Genomic DNA, 17,000 nt, shown 5'->3' on the forward strand with positions numbered 1-17,000 from the left:
AGAGAGAGAGAGAGAGAGAGAGAGAGAGAGAGAGAGGAAAAAAAGATGGACACTTACTGTAAACACTGTTGGTTTTAGTTTATTCTTAACCGGATGAAAAGTCATTCATTTCTGGACTGGAATGAAACAAAACGAGAAGAAAGGGATTTCTTTTTGACAGAGAATCTTTATTGCAGAGCCAGATTGTGTTTTATAACCAGCTCACTAATAAAAAAAGAGAAACCCAGAAACCAATAAAGGGAATGATTCTGTTTATTGAATATTTGATTCGAACTGCCAACCGCATGCCTCTATATTTAACTGTCATGTGTTGCTTATTACAGTAACATTAAACAAACTCCCTTAACTGAACACATACTGCAGTATACACATCCTAAATTCAATGGGGGGATTGTGTTTGCTGTCACAGCTCCAGGACATGGGAGAGAGGGGGGACAGATCGAGACATGGAGACCATAAAGTTGCACTCCTGTAAAGTGAGCAGGAAGTAAGTGAATGAAGAATGGCAAAGTTACAAAGTCTTCAATGTCATCGTTGAGAGAGAGAGAGAGAGAGAGAGAGAGAGAGAGAGAGAGAGAGAGAGAGAGAGAGAGAGAGAGAGAGAGAGAGACAGACAGACAGACAGACAGACAGAGAGAGAGAGAGACAGAGAGAGAGACAGATACAGGGAGCGACAGAGAGAGAGACAGAGAGAGAGACAGAGCGAAAGAGAGAAAGAGAGAGAGACAGAGAGAGACATTACTCCTACCTAGAACACTGGGAAAAAGAAACCAAGACACAAAACAAATTAGACTGCTATCGGGGCCTAAATAGAAAATATGAAATGGTTGAATACCTATATATTGTCAAGGGCATAAAGCAAAGACAGCTTCTCACAAAATACAGAATGAGTGACCACACCCTTGCAATCGAAAAAGGAAGACATAAAAAAACATGGTTACCTAAAGAGTAGAGAGAGACAGAGAGAGACACAGAGAGACAGAGAGAGAGACAGAGAGACAGAGAGAAAGAGAGAGACAGAGAGAAGGGACCACGGATAGGAGGAGGTTATGCACGTGAACATGCACACATGAAGTGTCACTGAAGTGTTACATCGATCGTTACATAAGACCCAATCTGGAAACCAGGGTGAAACTTGGGCTTAACTCAGAAGCAGTACCTGCTGAATTCCTGCAGGGGGCGCAGCACACACACCACCTGGTTGGGAAAGTGTAGATCCACAACATTACTCATCTACTGTACATTTACTGAAGAGATACTGGAGAATACTGCTTGTAGTGCATGCATACATACATACACTCACACACATTCAGTACATACACACACATGGATCACACATACATCTTGGATCAAGGATTTGGAAGATGTCAGTAGTTTTGTTACCCAAATTCTTTTTACCCATTCATGCTGCTCATTCATATTCTTATTCATACTCATATTCTTATATTCTTATTTTTGTTTTTATATACATTTTATATTCTCAATTATTTTATTTTTTACATTGTTTAGTTCTTTGATTTAGTTAGACTATTGTACTTTTTTACTTAATTTAAGATCCGTATATGTTTATTGTTTGCATCTTCCTGCCACAGTAAATTCCGTGTTTGTGTAAACCTACATGGCGAATAAACCGAATTCTGATTCTGGTTTTATTATTTTTCTATCATGCTTCAAATGCACGTTTAAACTTATCTGTTACTGATCTTTTTTGTTTTTTTCATGTTTGTGGTTGGTATTCTGGCTGACCTTAATGTGCTTATGTTTCTAATTCCGTCTGTGGCACTGACCAACTGTTTGACTGACTGTCCAGCTGACTTACTGTCAATTATTGGTTGCCGGCTGTGTTTGTGTGTTGTCTTAGCAGCCGTTGATATGTGATTACATAGACCACGATGGACGACCATCCAGAGAAAGAGAAGGAAAGAGAGAGAAAGAGGGTGGTTGCTGACAGAGAGGAAGAAAGAGAGAGGGAAAGAGAGCAATGACAGGGTCAAAAAGACAGCACATGAAGGAAGAAACGAAATATAGACGTGCATGTATAAGCAGCTGCATGGAAAGGTGAACCCAGATAACTGGTCAAACTTAAAGGGCCATTTCACTAAAAAAGAAAAATGGCAAAACAATTTCCATCAATGCACAATGCATATGATGGAAAGATATTTGTTGGTTTGAAATATTTTGTAGAATTGTGCCCTATAATATATACTAATGATTTACTGACCCTTTTATAACAGTTCCCTAACCATTTTTAATTAGTTCATAAATGGCTAATAAAGGATTTTCATCTTTAATTGTAAGTGTTACCAGACCATATTATTATTATAACTCCCTCTGTCCTATATAGAGAGGAATTCAGCTGTAAATTTCATGTTTAGAATCCTAAAAAAGAAGGAACTGGGGATAATGAGTGAGAACGAGAGGCCAAAAGCGAAGAGAACAGAAATGTCTTACTGGGGCGTGACACGGAAGGAAGGGAGAGAGAGAGAGAAAGATTGAGAGGGCATTATTTTTAGATGAGTAGACTGCTGCAGTTAGTGTGTGTTTATGTGTGTGTGTGTGTGTGTGTGTGTGTGTGTGTGTGTGTGTGTGTGTGTGTGTGTGTGTGTGTGTGTGTGTGTGTTAGTGGCCACAACAATCCGTGTGGGGATTTGGGTTTGGATAAATGCCTCCACAACAGACGAGGTAGGGTACACAATTCCCTACATTGCTCTGCTTATATCAATGCACTCAGTGCCCCTTTCATGAAAGAAACGTGTTAGTCTGTATCTGGGTGGGTGTGTGTGTGTGTGTATGTGTGAGTGTGTGTTTGTACATGTCTGTGTACATGAAGACCACACTCAATTTCAAAAATTATGAAAGCAGTGTACGTGTGTTTGTGCGTTTGTGTACATTAAGACCATACTTTATTTCAGGTGTTTGCCCTCTCCCGTGTGTGTGTGTGTGTGTGTGTGTGTGTGTGTCTGTCTGTGAAGCAGGGAGCACATAGACCTGGCTTTGAAGCCATGTGTTTTTGATAAGTGGGACTCTTTGTGCTGTGTGTGTGTGTGCGTGTGTGTGTGTGTATTTCTCAGTCTGCTGACAAGGTGGACTGCAGTGAGTGTTGGCAGTGTGGAGTAGACTGTGTTGTCCTTGGCACCAGGGAGGGGCAGGGGGGCACAGTGGCATGAGGAGCCAAGACGACTGAAGGGAAAAAACGTTGGAGACGGGAGAGACGGAGAAACGCAGACGGAGTCTGAAGTAGGAACGTAGAACGGACCAAGACACACACACACACACAAACACACACACAAACACTCACACAGATTGATTGACCACACTGTAATGCAATAGACTGTTCAATTAACTCCAACCTTGAATGAACCCTTCTGCTAATGGCTTATAAATGCCTAGAATGGACACAAACACGAAGTATACACACTCTGGCAATCTCATCAAAGACCAGATGTTTGGCCAGGAAAGCCAAATTCCAGATGAGACATAAACATTGACACACAAATGTACACGAAGGCCGGCAATCAACCAAGCTTTCACAGATTTAAAACCCTATTTTTCTGGAGGAAATTTGGTAGTCAGAACCAAATTACTGTGTAATGACCATGTTAAATAAAGAATTGATTCACATCTTAATGATTTCCTGGAAAAAGAAATGATCAGTTGATTTACATTTTTATTCACGTAGATTAGGTTTTTAGGCTTTGCAGAACCAGAAAGTAACAGACTACCAGACTACAGTGGAAACCAAACCCAGAAGTACATGGGGAATATTATATGCAAAATGCATACGGTTCAAATCAGTGTGTGATGCATCTCAGAGAGAATAGCTAACTCAAGATCTGTTTCCAAATCCGACATGATTCAGCAAAGGTCTGATAATTGGACTTTGAGAGAGGACTTGGGTGAACTTCAAAGAAAAGACAAGCAGGGAGTAGGAAAAACATAGAGGGAATGGGAGAGAGAGGGAGAGAGACAGAGAGAGAAAGAGAGAGGGAGAGGGAGATAGAAAGAGAGAGGGAGAGAGACAGAGTGAGAAAGAGAGAGGGAGAGAGACAGAGAGAGAAAGAGAGAAACAGAGAGAAAGAAAGAGAGGAAGAGAGGGAAAAAGAGAGAGAGAGAGAGTGAGAGCAAGGAACAGAGGAGAGAGATGTTTGTATTTGTAGATGTTTGTCTTTCGCGATCTCCCCTCTCGTTGACAGTTGTGGGTGAGGTGTTGTTGCTAAGTTGTGGTGTGAGAACAGACACACTGTTCTGTCAGAGCCAGAGGTGAGGTGAAGAGGGCTAATACTGTGAAAGAATGTGAATTTGGTGAGAAACACTACAATGTGGTTTAGCACAAGTACATATGAATAGAAGAGAAAATATTAGATTGTATTCATGCTGCTGTATCCACGTGTATGCTATCGTTAGATATGTACAGCTGTATTGTATTGTGTTTGAAGTATTAAAGAACATTCCACAAAATAGTCAATGTCACAATGCCTGGGATGCAAATATCTCCTCTCTCTTTTTGACGTTTTCACTGGTGCTCTACATGCTGTTGATTTTAAAGCTTTAAATGACTGAGACTTGAGGAAGGGCCTGATCTCTCATGCTCCATGGTAATTTTGAACTAGAGAGTCGAGGAGTTAAGGCCCAGAGCATGCAGCCCTTTAGTAGGATTGAATGCGGTTGAGTTGGGGTTTTGGAACCCAAGAACGGAAGAGGACGAGTCAACATATTGTCGTGTTGGGGTTTTGGTCAGCCATGGTCATAATTGGACAACTGGTGTGTTTTGGTGCTGTTCCAACGGTTCCCTCAGGAAGAGGAGCTTCACAAGAAGCAGAGGCAGGGACAGAGTCAGAGACAAGGACAGGGTCAGAGTCAGAGTCAGGGACAGGGACAGAAACAGACAGAGACAGGGACAGACAGGGAAACAGAGTAATATAGTGACGAACCAGGTATTGAGTAATGTCTGTTGCCATACAGTCTCGTCAGCCTCGTTAGGTCACCCGGTGGCAAACATATTGATGGGAGTGACAGAATTACATCATACCCATCACTTTAGTTTCACCTCAAAATAAAGTCAACGGCTAAATGTGACCACTGTCCTAATAGCCTCAACATAAGTGAATCATGGCAACTACTATTATGAAAATATTCCGTAAAAATAGCTGGGAAAAACACCAGTCCTGGCCAACATGGGACCAAGCACTGCTTCTGGCTGTCCTGAAGCTGCTGTTACCAAAGGTATGTCTGTGGCTTCTCTCCTCAACCCCCTAGGAGGCCCACAGTGTGCCCTGAAGTCAACCTGATACCTTTATAAACTGGATCTGAGGGAGGGCCCAACCATTCGGATGTTGTTGTGAGCGTTATTTGCACCAGCGACAAATGCGTGGTCAGCTGTAAAAGTTGGATGGCGATTTTTACAATCCATTTCTCCACCGACTGCTTCTCTCTCTAGCTTTCTCTCTGTCTCTCTTACTCCAACATGAATCCACTTTTTATATCGTGCTCCTTTATTGCACTTCATTAGTCAGTTTTACCATTCTACCCCTAAATTCTCCTCTGCATTCATCACTCTCTCTCTCTCTCTCTCTATGTCTCTCTCTATGTCTCTCTCTATGTATCTCTCTCTATGTCTCTATGTCTCTCTCCTCTCTTCAGCATCCCACATTTACTCTCCCTCCTACTGTCTAGACATGCAGGTTAAGTGTATTAGTCACAACCCATTCTTTCATGGCTTCTTTCCTCTCTTCCTGTTTTGAAATTATGTTTTCATTTTTCATTGAACATTTGTATCTCAAAAATACAAACCAAAACCCCAAGCTATAATCAGAACATTTCTCTCATGAAAATATTTATAATGGGTACAAATGGATGAGAATGGAACAAACAACTTTCACGAGAAAGAGAAAGAGCGAGAGAGAGGGGGGGGGGGTGAGTGCAAGAAGGAGTTGTACATGACCTGAAAGATGAACGGAACATCGAGGAGAGAGAAAAAATACACAATAAAGAGAGAGGGAGAGAGAGAGAGGCTGAAAAGATGGACACTTTGGTCAACATTTCCATGCTCTCACTTTCTCCATGTTTAGTAGCCTGGTGTCTCCCTTCTCCTCTCTGCTTCTCTATCTCTGTATGTCCCAGTTTTGCGAACGGGGAAATCCTTAATTAAACAAGACTCCATTTAGTCACCATAAACTACTTAAATACAGGCAGGCATATGTTAACATCTCCGTTGTTGCATTATAATTTCCCCTGTCTTTCTTTCAACCACTTCTTCCTGTTGATGTTTAGTCTAGAAAACAGAATAGTTAATATCTACTTTATAGACCCCACCTCGTTTGGACAGACTGAGCGCGTGAGCGGGGGCGCTGGAACACTAACTGACCACATCACTAATCCAGCCTCCCCGTGCCAACCGCCAGAGTGGAGACAGTTTGACAACATGTGCGCCATTTCTTTTCCCACTTCGCTCTTTTCTCTTTTAAAGACATATTCCTTCTCTCCGTCAATGAACCCCTTTTTCTTTTCAGACGAGTTGCTTAGTCGAGCAAGGGGCTATCTACGTACCGACCCTTCAAGGTGTTTATCTGTCTGGCGCTTTGCGGCGCTTGACTTATTCCCGGTCTGTTTACCTTTGGCCAGCTCTGGTTTCACACAGTTAAGCCTATTCCACGACAAAATACAATTTGAACGAGGTCTGAGGCAGCGAACGTTCCTAAAACGAACCTCGTAACATAACGATAAATTAGAGCAGGTAGACTAGGTCTAATCAAACAGGTTATTGTTCGTAATTGGTCTGACCAAATGTAGACTACTGTTGAAAAAAGGCCTTCATAACAGTTGATTGCGCCGAATGGCCCTCCAGTCCCCTAAGACTTACACTAGTAAGAGTGCTGGATATGTAGGCTACTAGCTATATTTTATTTGTTGAAACAAATAACTAGAAACAAATTACTATCATTTTCGGGACAACGTAGCCTAATGTAGCTAATGCGTAACTCGTAGTCTGCGCTTCAGTTGTCTTCAAAATGCAAGGCTAGCAGTCTACAGGTACAGGATCCCAGCAGAAGGTTTCTGCGTGCACCACCTGTGGAGTCAGCTGGTCATGTGGAGTTTATATGTTACTCTCTCTCCCTCCATAACAGGCTGCCATGTTGGCAAAAAGCAGTGAATATTTTCATCTACCTGTCATCCATTAGGTAGACCTACTGTCTCTCCCTCTACACCTCCATCCTTCCATCCACCTCATCCCTCTCTCTTTCTCTCTCACTCTCCTTCTTCTCTGTTTACTAAGTCTGTTTTTCTGCATTCCTCCACACATCGCCTTCATCTGTTTCTCAGTGAGTGTGTTTATAGAAGAGAGAGGTAGAGAGTGAGCTAATAGTTTGGTCTGATTGGAAGGGTGGAAAGGGCTGATAGAGGAAGGGAGGAGAGAGAGAGAAAGAGAGAGAGAGAGTGGGGGGGAACGGATGAGTGGGTGGGTGGGTGGGGGACGTAGGTATAAAAGCCTAAACAGAATTAAGACATCAGACACTGAGAGTAAAAGAGTGTCAGAGAGACTGAGATATTTACCAGGACACATATCACCTATTCTCCTCAGGTAAGTACTACCTGTCTGTGTGACTGATGCATATGTGTGGATTATGGATAATAATAATGTATGTGATACTGTTGACTGTGTTTAAAACAATACCCACACTAGACTAATACTGTATACATTGTAATAACATCTACTTGAAGGACAGAATATTCCGTTTATAAAACAATCTATAACCAACACATAATCGACAGTAGATAGCACAAGTTGGTGGTAAAAATGCATGAGCAATGGGCGAAATCGACTCTGCAAGTTTCCTACTTCACATTCAGTGTGATTATTAGGAGTTATTTGTATGCGTTGGGGCTGGGTGTTAGTGTGTGTGTGTGTGTGCATCGGTTGTGTGTGTGTTGCAGACATATTAACTAAGGTTTTTTTTTTTTCCAATGAGGTGGGTATATTCTGACAGGGGGGGGTGGGAAAATCTGCAGCAGACAGCACCTCTGCAACACACACACAAAAAGACACACACACATGCAGAGACAGACAGATGCATACACACAGACAGACAAACATACACATCCCCCAATCCATGTACATACAAACATACACAGGCTCCTAGCTGTCTGGTCTTAAGAGTGGTGCTGTCCCCTCTCCATACTGTGTGTGCTAGCTAGAGCCAACCATAGCTAGGGGCTGACATGTGTTGTTGACTGTTGTGCGAGTCCTAGCACGATACCAGAACCTTCCAAATCCTACAAACACCAGATGAGGGCGAAGTCTTTTGCCATGACGGATCGTGTGTGTGTGTGCTTTGGATGACGTATGTTCGCAAATGTTTGGGGTCTTGAGTACATCTGGGTGGCTGGCTGTTTGTCTAGGTGTGAAACACCTGTTGAGAGGACTCAACGATGTGTGTGTGTGTGTGTGTGTGTGTGCGTTTCTTTGCATGCGTCCATGTGCCAGTCTGCGAATCTGTGCATGCATCTCTCTCCCTCCCTCTCTTTTTGCATCTCTCCTCCCTCTCACCTCTGCCCAGGAACCTCACACACACGGCCCATTCCACACTGTCCAGATATGTCAGTCTGAGGATATGTTTATCACATCAAACCGACCCCTTCAGCCCAGTTCTTCCAAAATACGTCTGGCTTTGTCATTTGGTTTGTTTGCCCTCGCCTCCACAGCCACAGCGCTGCCGGTGTAGATACTTATCTGGGTGTTGACACAGCGAAGTCGTGTGTGGACAGTAGATACTGTATGTGTCTGGGTTCACATGTTTGGGTTACGCCGGCCCACAGACTCATTTAGAAACCAGGCTAACAGTTCCCTCATTCTAACTGAAATCACAAACCATTTCACCTTCCTTCTTTCCTGATTTCCTCTCTATCTCTCTCCCCTCTCTATCTCTCTCCCCTCTCTTCCTGTCTCGCTGTATTTTTACCTCTCTGCACTTTTCTATTTTCTGTGTTATCTGTCGTGCTCTTTCTGTTTCGTGAAGGTGTGGAGAGGGCACATTATGAGACCTGTCTTGTTGTTGTTTTGTATCCTGACAGACAGACAGACAGACAGACGGGATGAGGACCCTTCTGGAGTGTGTGGCTCTCTGCGCCCTAGTATCCCTCTGTGTCTGCCATGGTTAGTCTCTACACTTCCCTCTCTCTCTCTCTCTCTCTCTCTCTCTCTCTCTCTCTCTCTCTCTCTCTCTCTCTCTCTCTCTCTCTCTCTCTCTCTCTCTCTCTCTCTCTCTCTCACACACACTGTCTCACTCTCGCTCTGTGTCTTACTCACTCTGTTCTGTCTCTCTCTCTCTCTCTAATCTGTTTAATTCATTCATTCATTTTAACATGTTGGATGGGATTTTTCTTCCACTTCTGTACCTTAAAGTGACAGTGGCAGGCATTCTGATTAACTTTCCCCTCATGTTTTTCCAATAGATTCACAGGAAAGCACAGAATCCTTTGAAGGTGATTCAAACCCACTTTTTTATTTTAATCGGAAAAACATGCATGACTCCCTATAGCTAATCTAACCCCACTTTAGCCTTACTTTACTATAGCAATGAAATACTCTCACATAATAATACATAATCAATATGCTGTCATGAGAAGGTTTTGAACCAGTTGTGCTGGAGTATGTTCATGTAGTGGACAGTGGTCTAATAATGGCTGCTTCTATCTTGCACGCCGGTTCCAGATGTGTTTGTGAGTCCATCGCGGGCCAATACCTTCATCAATCAACAGAGACCACAGAGGGTGAACACGTACAACAGCCCTGCCCGAGGCACCTCCTACAACAACTACAACTACATGAGGTAACACACACACACTAGTGTGCCACACACACACACACACGAGTGTGCCACACACACGCACACACTAGTGTGCCACACACACACCAACTAGTGTGCCACACACACGCACACACTAGTGTGCCACACACACACCAACTAGTGTGCCACACACACGCACACACTAGTGTGCCACACACACACACTAGTGTGCCACACACACCAACTAGTGTGCCACACACACACACACACACACTAGTGTGCCACACACACACACACACACTAGTGTGCCACACACACCAACTAGTGTGCCACACACACGCACACACTAGTGTGCCACACACACCAACTAGTGTGCCACACACACACTAGTGTGCCACACACACACACTAGTGTGCCACACACACACCAACTAGTGTGCCACACACACGCACACACTAGTGTGCCACACACACACCAACTAGTGTGCCACACACACACACTAGTGTGCCACACACACACACACACTAGTGTGCCACACACACACCAACTAGTGTGCCACACACACACACACTAGTGTGCCACACACACACCAACTAGTGTGCCACACACACACACACACTAGTGTGCCACACACACACCAACTAGTGTGCCACACACACACACACTAGTGTGCCACACACATGCACACACTAGTGTGCCACACACACACACTAGTATGCCACACACACACGAGTGTGCCACACACACACCAACTAGTGTGCCACACACACACACTAGTGTGCCACACACACGCACACACTAGTGTGCCACACACACACACTAGTGTGCCACACACACGCACACACTAGTGTGCCACACACACACGCATGCCAAACACATACAAAGTGTGTGCATACACATACAAAGTGTGTGCATACATAATATACATAATATAATATAAGTGCACGCACACAGGATCATGAGCAAACACACACACAAGTATAAGGATGGGCACAAACACTCACACTACATTGCAACATACCAGCTTGACCATTATATAGCTACCACCTTTGTCATTAAGGGCAATAAAAAGACTGCCTCTAGCTAGATGCACACCTGTTTCTGGTAAACACCACAGAGGAAGAAAATAGTAATGAAATGCAAGTTTAGAACCCAATGTGCCTTTCTCTTTCTGTCCACCACTGCCGTCTGGCCGACAATACCGAGGGATCCTGTCACGGACCTGCAGACTCGCTTACATTTTTTTCCCTCCAAAACCGTCAGGCTTCTGAGCCAACATAGTTGTTGCTTGCCATGTTACAGGTTGATGAAATAAGAATGTCTTTGTCCAGAATGACCTTGTGTTGTACTGAGCACACGACAATTGACTTTGACCTACCTCCACCAATGAAGGTTTAGCAAGAACCCAGCAAAAAGACTTGACACTCTCTCTCCTTTCTCTTCGCTCTGTCTCTCTCTCCCTCTCTCTTTCTATCCCTCCCTCTCTCTCTCTGTCTCTCTCTCTCTCTCTCCTTTCTCTCTCTCCAGGACGGTCAAGTCCCCAGCAGAGAGGCGCTCTGAGATCTGTGAGGACTACGTACCTTGCAGATTCTTCGCCCATAACTATGGTTACCAGCTGGCCTACCAGAGATACTTTGGAGGCCGGGACCCAGTCAGTCGTCGGTTCTAAGCCCCTGAGTCTTTTTACTGTCTGTGTTAGAACCGCTTTGACTTGAGGCTCATTTAACACACACTGAAAGAGAATAGCACTAGCTATTCTCATATTCATATACAAGCATGACACAACACAGCACATCATACATGATAGCATAGATCATGTAACACACACATCATGTATACTGTATATAAGGATTCATGTACATTCAAATCTGTTGCATTAAAATGGTAGCGTTACAATTCATGTCACAATTCCACTTCTAGATACCGTAGATAGATAAAGATGGATATTATGATGGTTAGTAGATATTATGATGCACACATGGGAACCTGCTCTTTCTACAACGTTAAGCTACAGCCGTTTTCCACTGTCATTATCACACCGTTGCACCATTAAGAAGCTGTAAGGGATTCGTATGAATGAAACCCTAGAATTGCACATGGTTTATGTCTCGATCCAAGTCTCTTTCTCCGTCTGTGTCTTATGTTTCTTTTTGTCTGAATAATTCAAATGTACTTTTGGTAGAATTCAAATGTAACTTTGGTAGAATCAACATGTTCTTTTCGAAGAATTAAACTGGTTTGTTTTTGGAACCGTTTATTTGCTTGATCTCTCTGTTCCACACATTGCGTCTGAGGTGCTAGGAGTCCAGCTCCTTCGGTTGCTCAGGTAACCAGTGTGGTCCCCTCAAGGAAAATATGGGGCTTACGTGAAATTGCCCATCATCGTATCGCCGTCACAAGCCATTGAAGTCCATTACCCAAAGTACAGTATGTTGGCAATGGAGAGATCCATGAGGTAGGATTTTCTGAGGACAAGGAGCTTGGCAAATGTGTTTAAAAAGTGAATCTGCCCAATCTAAATATGTGTCTATGTGGGTCCATGCATAAAATGACAGACTGACAGAGAGGACAGTGCAGTACAGTCTGGTTTGTATACACATGGCACCAACCCATCCAAGAGATCGTATGGATGGATGTTTTTCAAATGTTGCCACAAGACAAAGAATGTCTGTAATGAAGGCTGTCTGTACTGGGCTGTAACGCTCAGGCTTGAGCCTGGACAGGACATGACACGGGGGCCGACCCAGACGGGGAAATTACATCCCAGAGAGCCAAGGGCACGGTGGTGTCTGACGAGCCCTGTACAGTCTTGGAAACTCATAGAGGGAAAGATGGAGAGACAGAGAGGAGAGAGGAGAAAGAGAAAGGAGAGAGAGAGAGAGGAGAGAGAGAAAGAAAGAGAGAGAGAGAGGGAGAGAGAGAGAGCGTGTGGTAGAGAGAGTGTGAGAGAGAGAGTGTGTGTGTGTGTGAGAGAGAGAGAGAGAGAGAGAGAGAGAGAGAGAGAGAGAGAGAGAGAGAGAGAGAGAGAGAGAGAGAGAGAGAGAGAGAGAGAGAGAGAGAGAAAGAAAATGGTGACCTCTTGAAATAACTTAACTAACAGTATCGATGACCCCTTGACAAGACTAGTTGAACTCTTACTCTTACATTGCCATACTCCTTAATGACCGAACAATATAGTGGGAATTATTACTCCATTAGTTGATATGGGTTAGTGGAGACAATTGGTCTACACATTCCCTTATTAAATTCATCCCGTAGTTAAGACGGGTCTGAACCATCTGGGTATACCAGACAAAACATGTATGTTAAACTAAAAATACGAACCACAGTGGCTTTAAGACTTTGTTTAGCTGGTCTTCTGTTTCTGCTCCTATAGGAAATCAATGCGGTCTATCATAAAAGAGAATAAACCTGTGATTAAAAGTGTGTCCCACTGCGAGGCACAGCGGCTTATAAGTCAATTAGTATGCTTTGGTTCTCTCTCAACTCGTAATTTGTGGCTTCAGCAGGGGTGTTGCGTGGGAGTTCTGTGGACGTCTGACCTCTAGAGGTTGTGTGGCGGTACTGCACTTACAGAAAACCTCTATATCTCATTTCTAACAAATGCTAGACTTTTTCTTAGTCTCGCATTTATGTATATATATTTTTTTGAAATCTGATTTGGTTTCTAAATAATCAACAGATGTTTTGCTCAACACTATGTGAGGTGTGCACCAAAAGCTGACTGGCAAGAGGTGGTAGGTTATTTTAGCATTTTTTGGGGGGGGGATGTCCTCAATGATAGATGCACTGTACAGAAATGACAAACATATGTGCAGAGTAAAGCTTGTGTGTAACACTTGTTTGTTATGTGAGAGAATTCACACGTGTGTGTCTCATTCTCTCTCCATCCATTCCCACTTTGTATGATTCTGTGTGAGTGAGTTTATGTGTGTGTGTGTGTGTGTGTGTATTCTGCATGTTTGTGTGTTCTGTTTATATGTGTGTACATTTATTGTTGCTCTGATGGGTGTATGACATTTGATTCCCTGACCAATCAAATACTCAAACCAAAAAGAGGGCCAGAACTGCAATATAAACCCAGTGTTTATGTAGATGTGTGAGAGAGAATCAGAAGTCTCAGGCCATACTTGATCATCGTCCACGTCTTGAAGCAGAAGCAGGGAGAAAGATGAAGACTTTGTCCATCCTCGTCCTGTGTGCCTTGGCCTCTGTGTGTCTGTACGCAGGTAGGAGCACGGTCATGAAGGTTTTTCTCTACAGCTGGAATGCATCTAGAGACAATTTACAAAATGTGTTCAGAAGTTTCTTACAAAAACATTGCAAATATTGCATCTAAAATGTACCATCAAGAGGACCCAGAATGTAAAACGAAATGTAGGAAGCTGACTGTGAACTAAATGTTTAAAAAATAGGCATTAAATATACAATTATACAAGATAGGTAATAAATATCCAACACCAACGGAACTGGAATTCCAAATATATTTTAATGTAGCTAGAAGCTGAAATTAACCACAGTGAATGTATGTTTTCCTGTCTCTTTAGAAGCTTCAACCTCTGCTGCCTCAAATTCTGATTCTCCTGCAGGTGAGGATAAGTGCAGACTCTCTGTGTCTCGTACTCTTAGACATTGTTGCCGTGTCACCTGCGTTTACCTCCCAGACAGCTGTCACACCAGCGAGTCAATATAAGGACAAGGCTTCATGTAGTCATAATACCTAATGCGTGTGTTTAAATGCTGCAAGGATTTCATACGAATGATTTCATACGAGCGATTAGCATATGTTCATGTTCAAATCATGACTTGTCGCATTTTAGGATCACATGGTTGCGTTGGTGGTGTTACTCGTATGTGTGCGCGTGTGTGTGTGTAGGTGTGTTTGTCGAGAAGGACCAGGCATCCACTGTGGTGAGGCAGAAGAGAGCTGGTACTGCCCCCGGAGACCTGACTTTGACTCAGCTGGAAAGGTAGCTGTGGTGCACTCCGGCATGCTAACTGGAGTTTTACAGATACATTACATTTACATTTAGTCATTTAGCAGACGCTGTTATCCAGAGCGACTGTACCTGTTAAGATAGCCTCTAAGATTAACACCTGGTCTTCCTCCTCCTCTTGTCTTCTCCTTTTACACCATGCTCACATCTCCTCCCTCTCTACGCCTAATTTACTCCTTCCTTTTCTACTTTTCTCCCTGGTCTCCTCCACCTCTTTTTCTCTTGCTCCTTGCACTGTGTTACCCTGCCTCCTCTTCCTTTCCCCCTCTCGTCACCTCCTCTCCTCTTCTACCCTGCCTCCTCTTCCTTTCCCCCTCTCATCACCTCCTCTCCTCTTCTACCCTGCCTCCTCTTCCTTTCCCCCTCTCGTCACCTCCTCTCCTCTTCTACCCTGCCTCCTCTTCCTTTCCCCCTCTTGTCACCTCCTCTCCTCTTCTACCCTGCCTCCTCTTCCTTTCCCCCTCTCGTCACCTCCTCTCCTCTTCTACCCTGCCTCCTCTTCCTTTCCCCCTCTTGTCACCTCCTCTCCTCTTCTACCCTGCCTCCTCTTCCTTTCCCCCTCTCGTCACCTCCTCTCCTCTTCTACCCTGCCTCCTCTTCCTTTCCCCCTCTCGTCACCTCCTCTCCTCTTCTACCCTGCCTCCTCTTCCTTTCCCCCTCTCGTCACCTCCTCTCCTCTTCTACCCTGCCTCCTCTTCCTTTCCCCCTCTCGTCACCTCCTCTCCTCTTCTACCCTGCCTCCTCTTCCTTTCCCCCTCTCGTCACCTCCTCTCCTCTTCTAACCTGCCTCCCAGCCTGAGAGAGGTGTGTGAGCTCAACGAGGCCTGTGACGACATGATGGACACCAATGGAATCATCGCTGCCTATACTGCCTACTATGGACCAATCCCCTACTAGACCACACACCATCATGTTTTAGTTGTACGATTTACCAATGCTTTCCCACTACCATTTATGGGAGATTTAGAGCCTGAGTAAATCAACATGAACAAAGTCATATTTGAGGTTAGGAAAGCAGAGAGAGAAAAGGTTAAGGAATGGGAGGGGGGGTATAATCAGATGGGTAGTTACTGCTTCTGCAAACATAGAAAAGTAGGTTGTTCAACTAAGCCTTGATCATCTTTTCTGTTTCTATTCAAATAAATAAAGATATCAAATACATATTAGTTATCTTCAATTGTCTGTGTTTCATTTAACACTGCTTCATTCTGTAGATAAGTTACAAGACCTAAGAGATGTAATTCATTCAAGATAATGGAGTCATGCTATAGGAGAAATCTGATTGTGAGGTCCAGACTGCATGTTGAACAGGTAGCAAGCCAAGGTCCAATTTCACACAATTGAAAACATTAGAGGATACGTGGCAATGCGAAAATGTCGCTGAAAATATGTGTAGCCTACCTTTTAGCTAAAAGACAAAAATAAAATACTAGGCCTAAGCGTGCAGTCACAACTGTGTGACCAACCTTTAATGAATAAACCCAAAGAACATCAATATATCACAGGGAACTGAACCCATGTATGGCTAAATTCAACCCCCCAAATTCAGGCCCCCATGTAGGCGGAAAATAATTAAGCGGGGGTCTGGGGGTCGTCCCCCATGAGATTTTGAGTGTTAAATACTTAATTTCCTGCATTCTGGTGATTTTTTTTTTTTTACCAATTTGTGCTTTTAATGCAAGCCAATCTCAACATAAGAGTAAAGCAGAGCTGTATCAATGATATTAAAGATGCCCCAAAGCAAAACTTTAGTTTTTTTTACATTTACGTGCCATAAAATGTTTGACCTTGGCTAAACATAACTAAACTGGCATCTGTACAACATTTTTTCAATCCTATATTGAATTTGGAAGTCTGCTGTTAAACAAAATAAGAGTCACAGCAAAGTATTTTTTTAATTTAAAAACAATCACCGTAGGGACTTTAAGGATCAGATCCTGGACAAAATGTTTGGTCTGTCGAAATTAACTATTTGGTGTATTTGGAAGAAGCAAGAAACCATTGATAAACGCAAAAATAGCAAATTACCTGGTAGACCAACAAAGACCACTATGATGCATATTTAAACAATAGGCCTACATTTATTGGTGAAATAAAATTTACATTTATTTAGTTTCGTGAAACTCTTGGTTTTATTATTTCTCATGTAGGCCTAATTCCAAGCATGTGAAAATGTAACGTAAGCGTTAGAGTAGGGTGAGCACAAAAATACAGGACA

General features: G+C 43.4%; 2 protein-coding genes across 4 annotated transcripts; both read left to right on the forward strand.

Annotated features, from left to right (window-relative positions):
* The first annotated feature begins 6,488 nt into the window (after positions 1 to 6,488).
* On the forward strand, positions 6,489 to 12,035 carry mgp (matrix Gla protein). 2 transcript variants are annotated; one of them, XM_062483671.1, is made up of 5 exons: positions 6,489 to 6,558; positions 9,074 to 9,151; positions 9,451 to 9,480; positions 9,710 to 9,827; positions 11,313 to 12,035. In XM_062483671.1, the coding sequence occupies exons 2-5, from the start codon at positions 9,091 to 9,093 to the stop codon at positions 11,452 to 11,454; spliced, it is 351 nt and encodes a 116-aa protein (XP_062339655.1). In that variant the 5' UTR covers positions 6,489 to 6,558; positions 9,074 to 9,090; the 3' UTR covers positions 11,455 to 12,035. The 2 variants fall into 2 exon arrangements, with proteins under 2 accessions (XP_062339655.1, XP_062339649.1); XM_062483665.1 differs by lacking the exon at positions 6,489 to 6,558 and adding an exon at positions 7,474 to 7,579.
* A 1,865-nt stretch (positions 12,036 to 13,900) lies between these two features.
* On the forward strand, positions 13,901 to 15,943 carry bglap (bone gamma-carboxyglutamate (gla) protein). Of its 2 annotated transcripts, none has more exons than XM_062483677.1 (4): positions 13,901 to 14,014; positions 14,333 to 14,374; positions 14,662 to 14,755; positions 15,577 to 15,943. In XM_062483677.1, the coding sequence occupies exons 1-4, from the start codon at positions 13,957 to 13,959 to the stop codon at positions 15,677 to 15,679; spliced, it is 297 nt and encodes a 98-aa protein (XP_062339661.1). In that variant the 5' UTR covers positions 13,901 to 13,956; the 3' UTR covers positions 15,680 to 15,943. The 2 variants fall into 2 exon arrangements, with proteins under 2 accessions (XP_062339661.1, XP_062339669.1); XM_062483685.1 differs by having other exon boundaries at positions 13,942 to 14,014; positions 14,336 to 14,374.
* Positions 15,944 to 17,000: the final 1,057 nt, after the last annotated feature.

The sequence above is a fragment of the Osmerus eperlanus genome, chromosome 2 (genome assembly GCF_963692335.1).
Source record: "Osmerus eperlanus chromosome 2, fOsmEpe2.1, whole genome shotgun sequence".
Taxonomy (NCBI): domain Eukaryota; kingdom Metazoa; phylum Chordata; class Actinopteri; order Osmeriformes; family Osmeridae; genus Osmerus; species Osmerus eperlanus.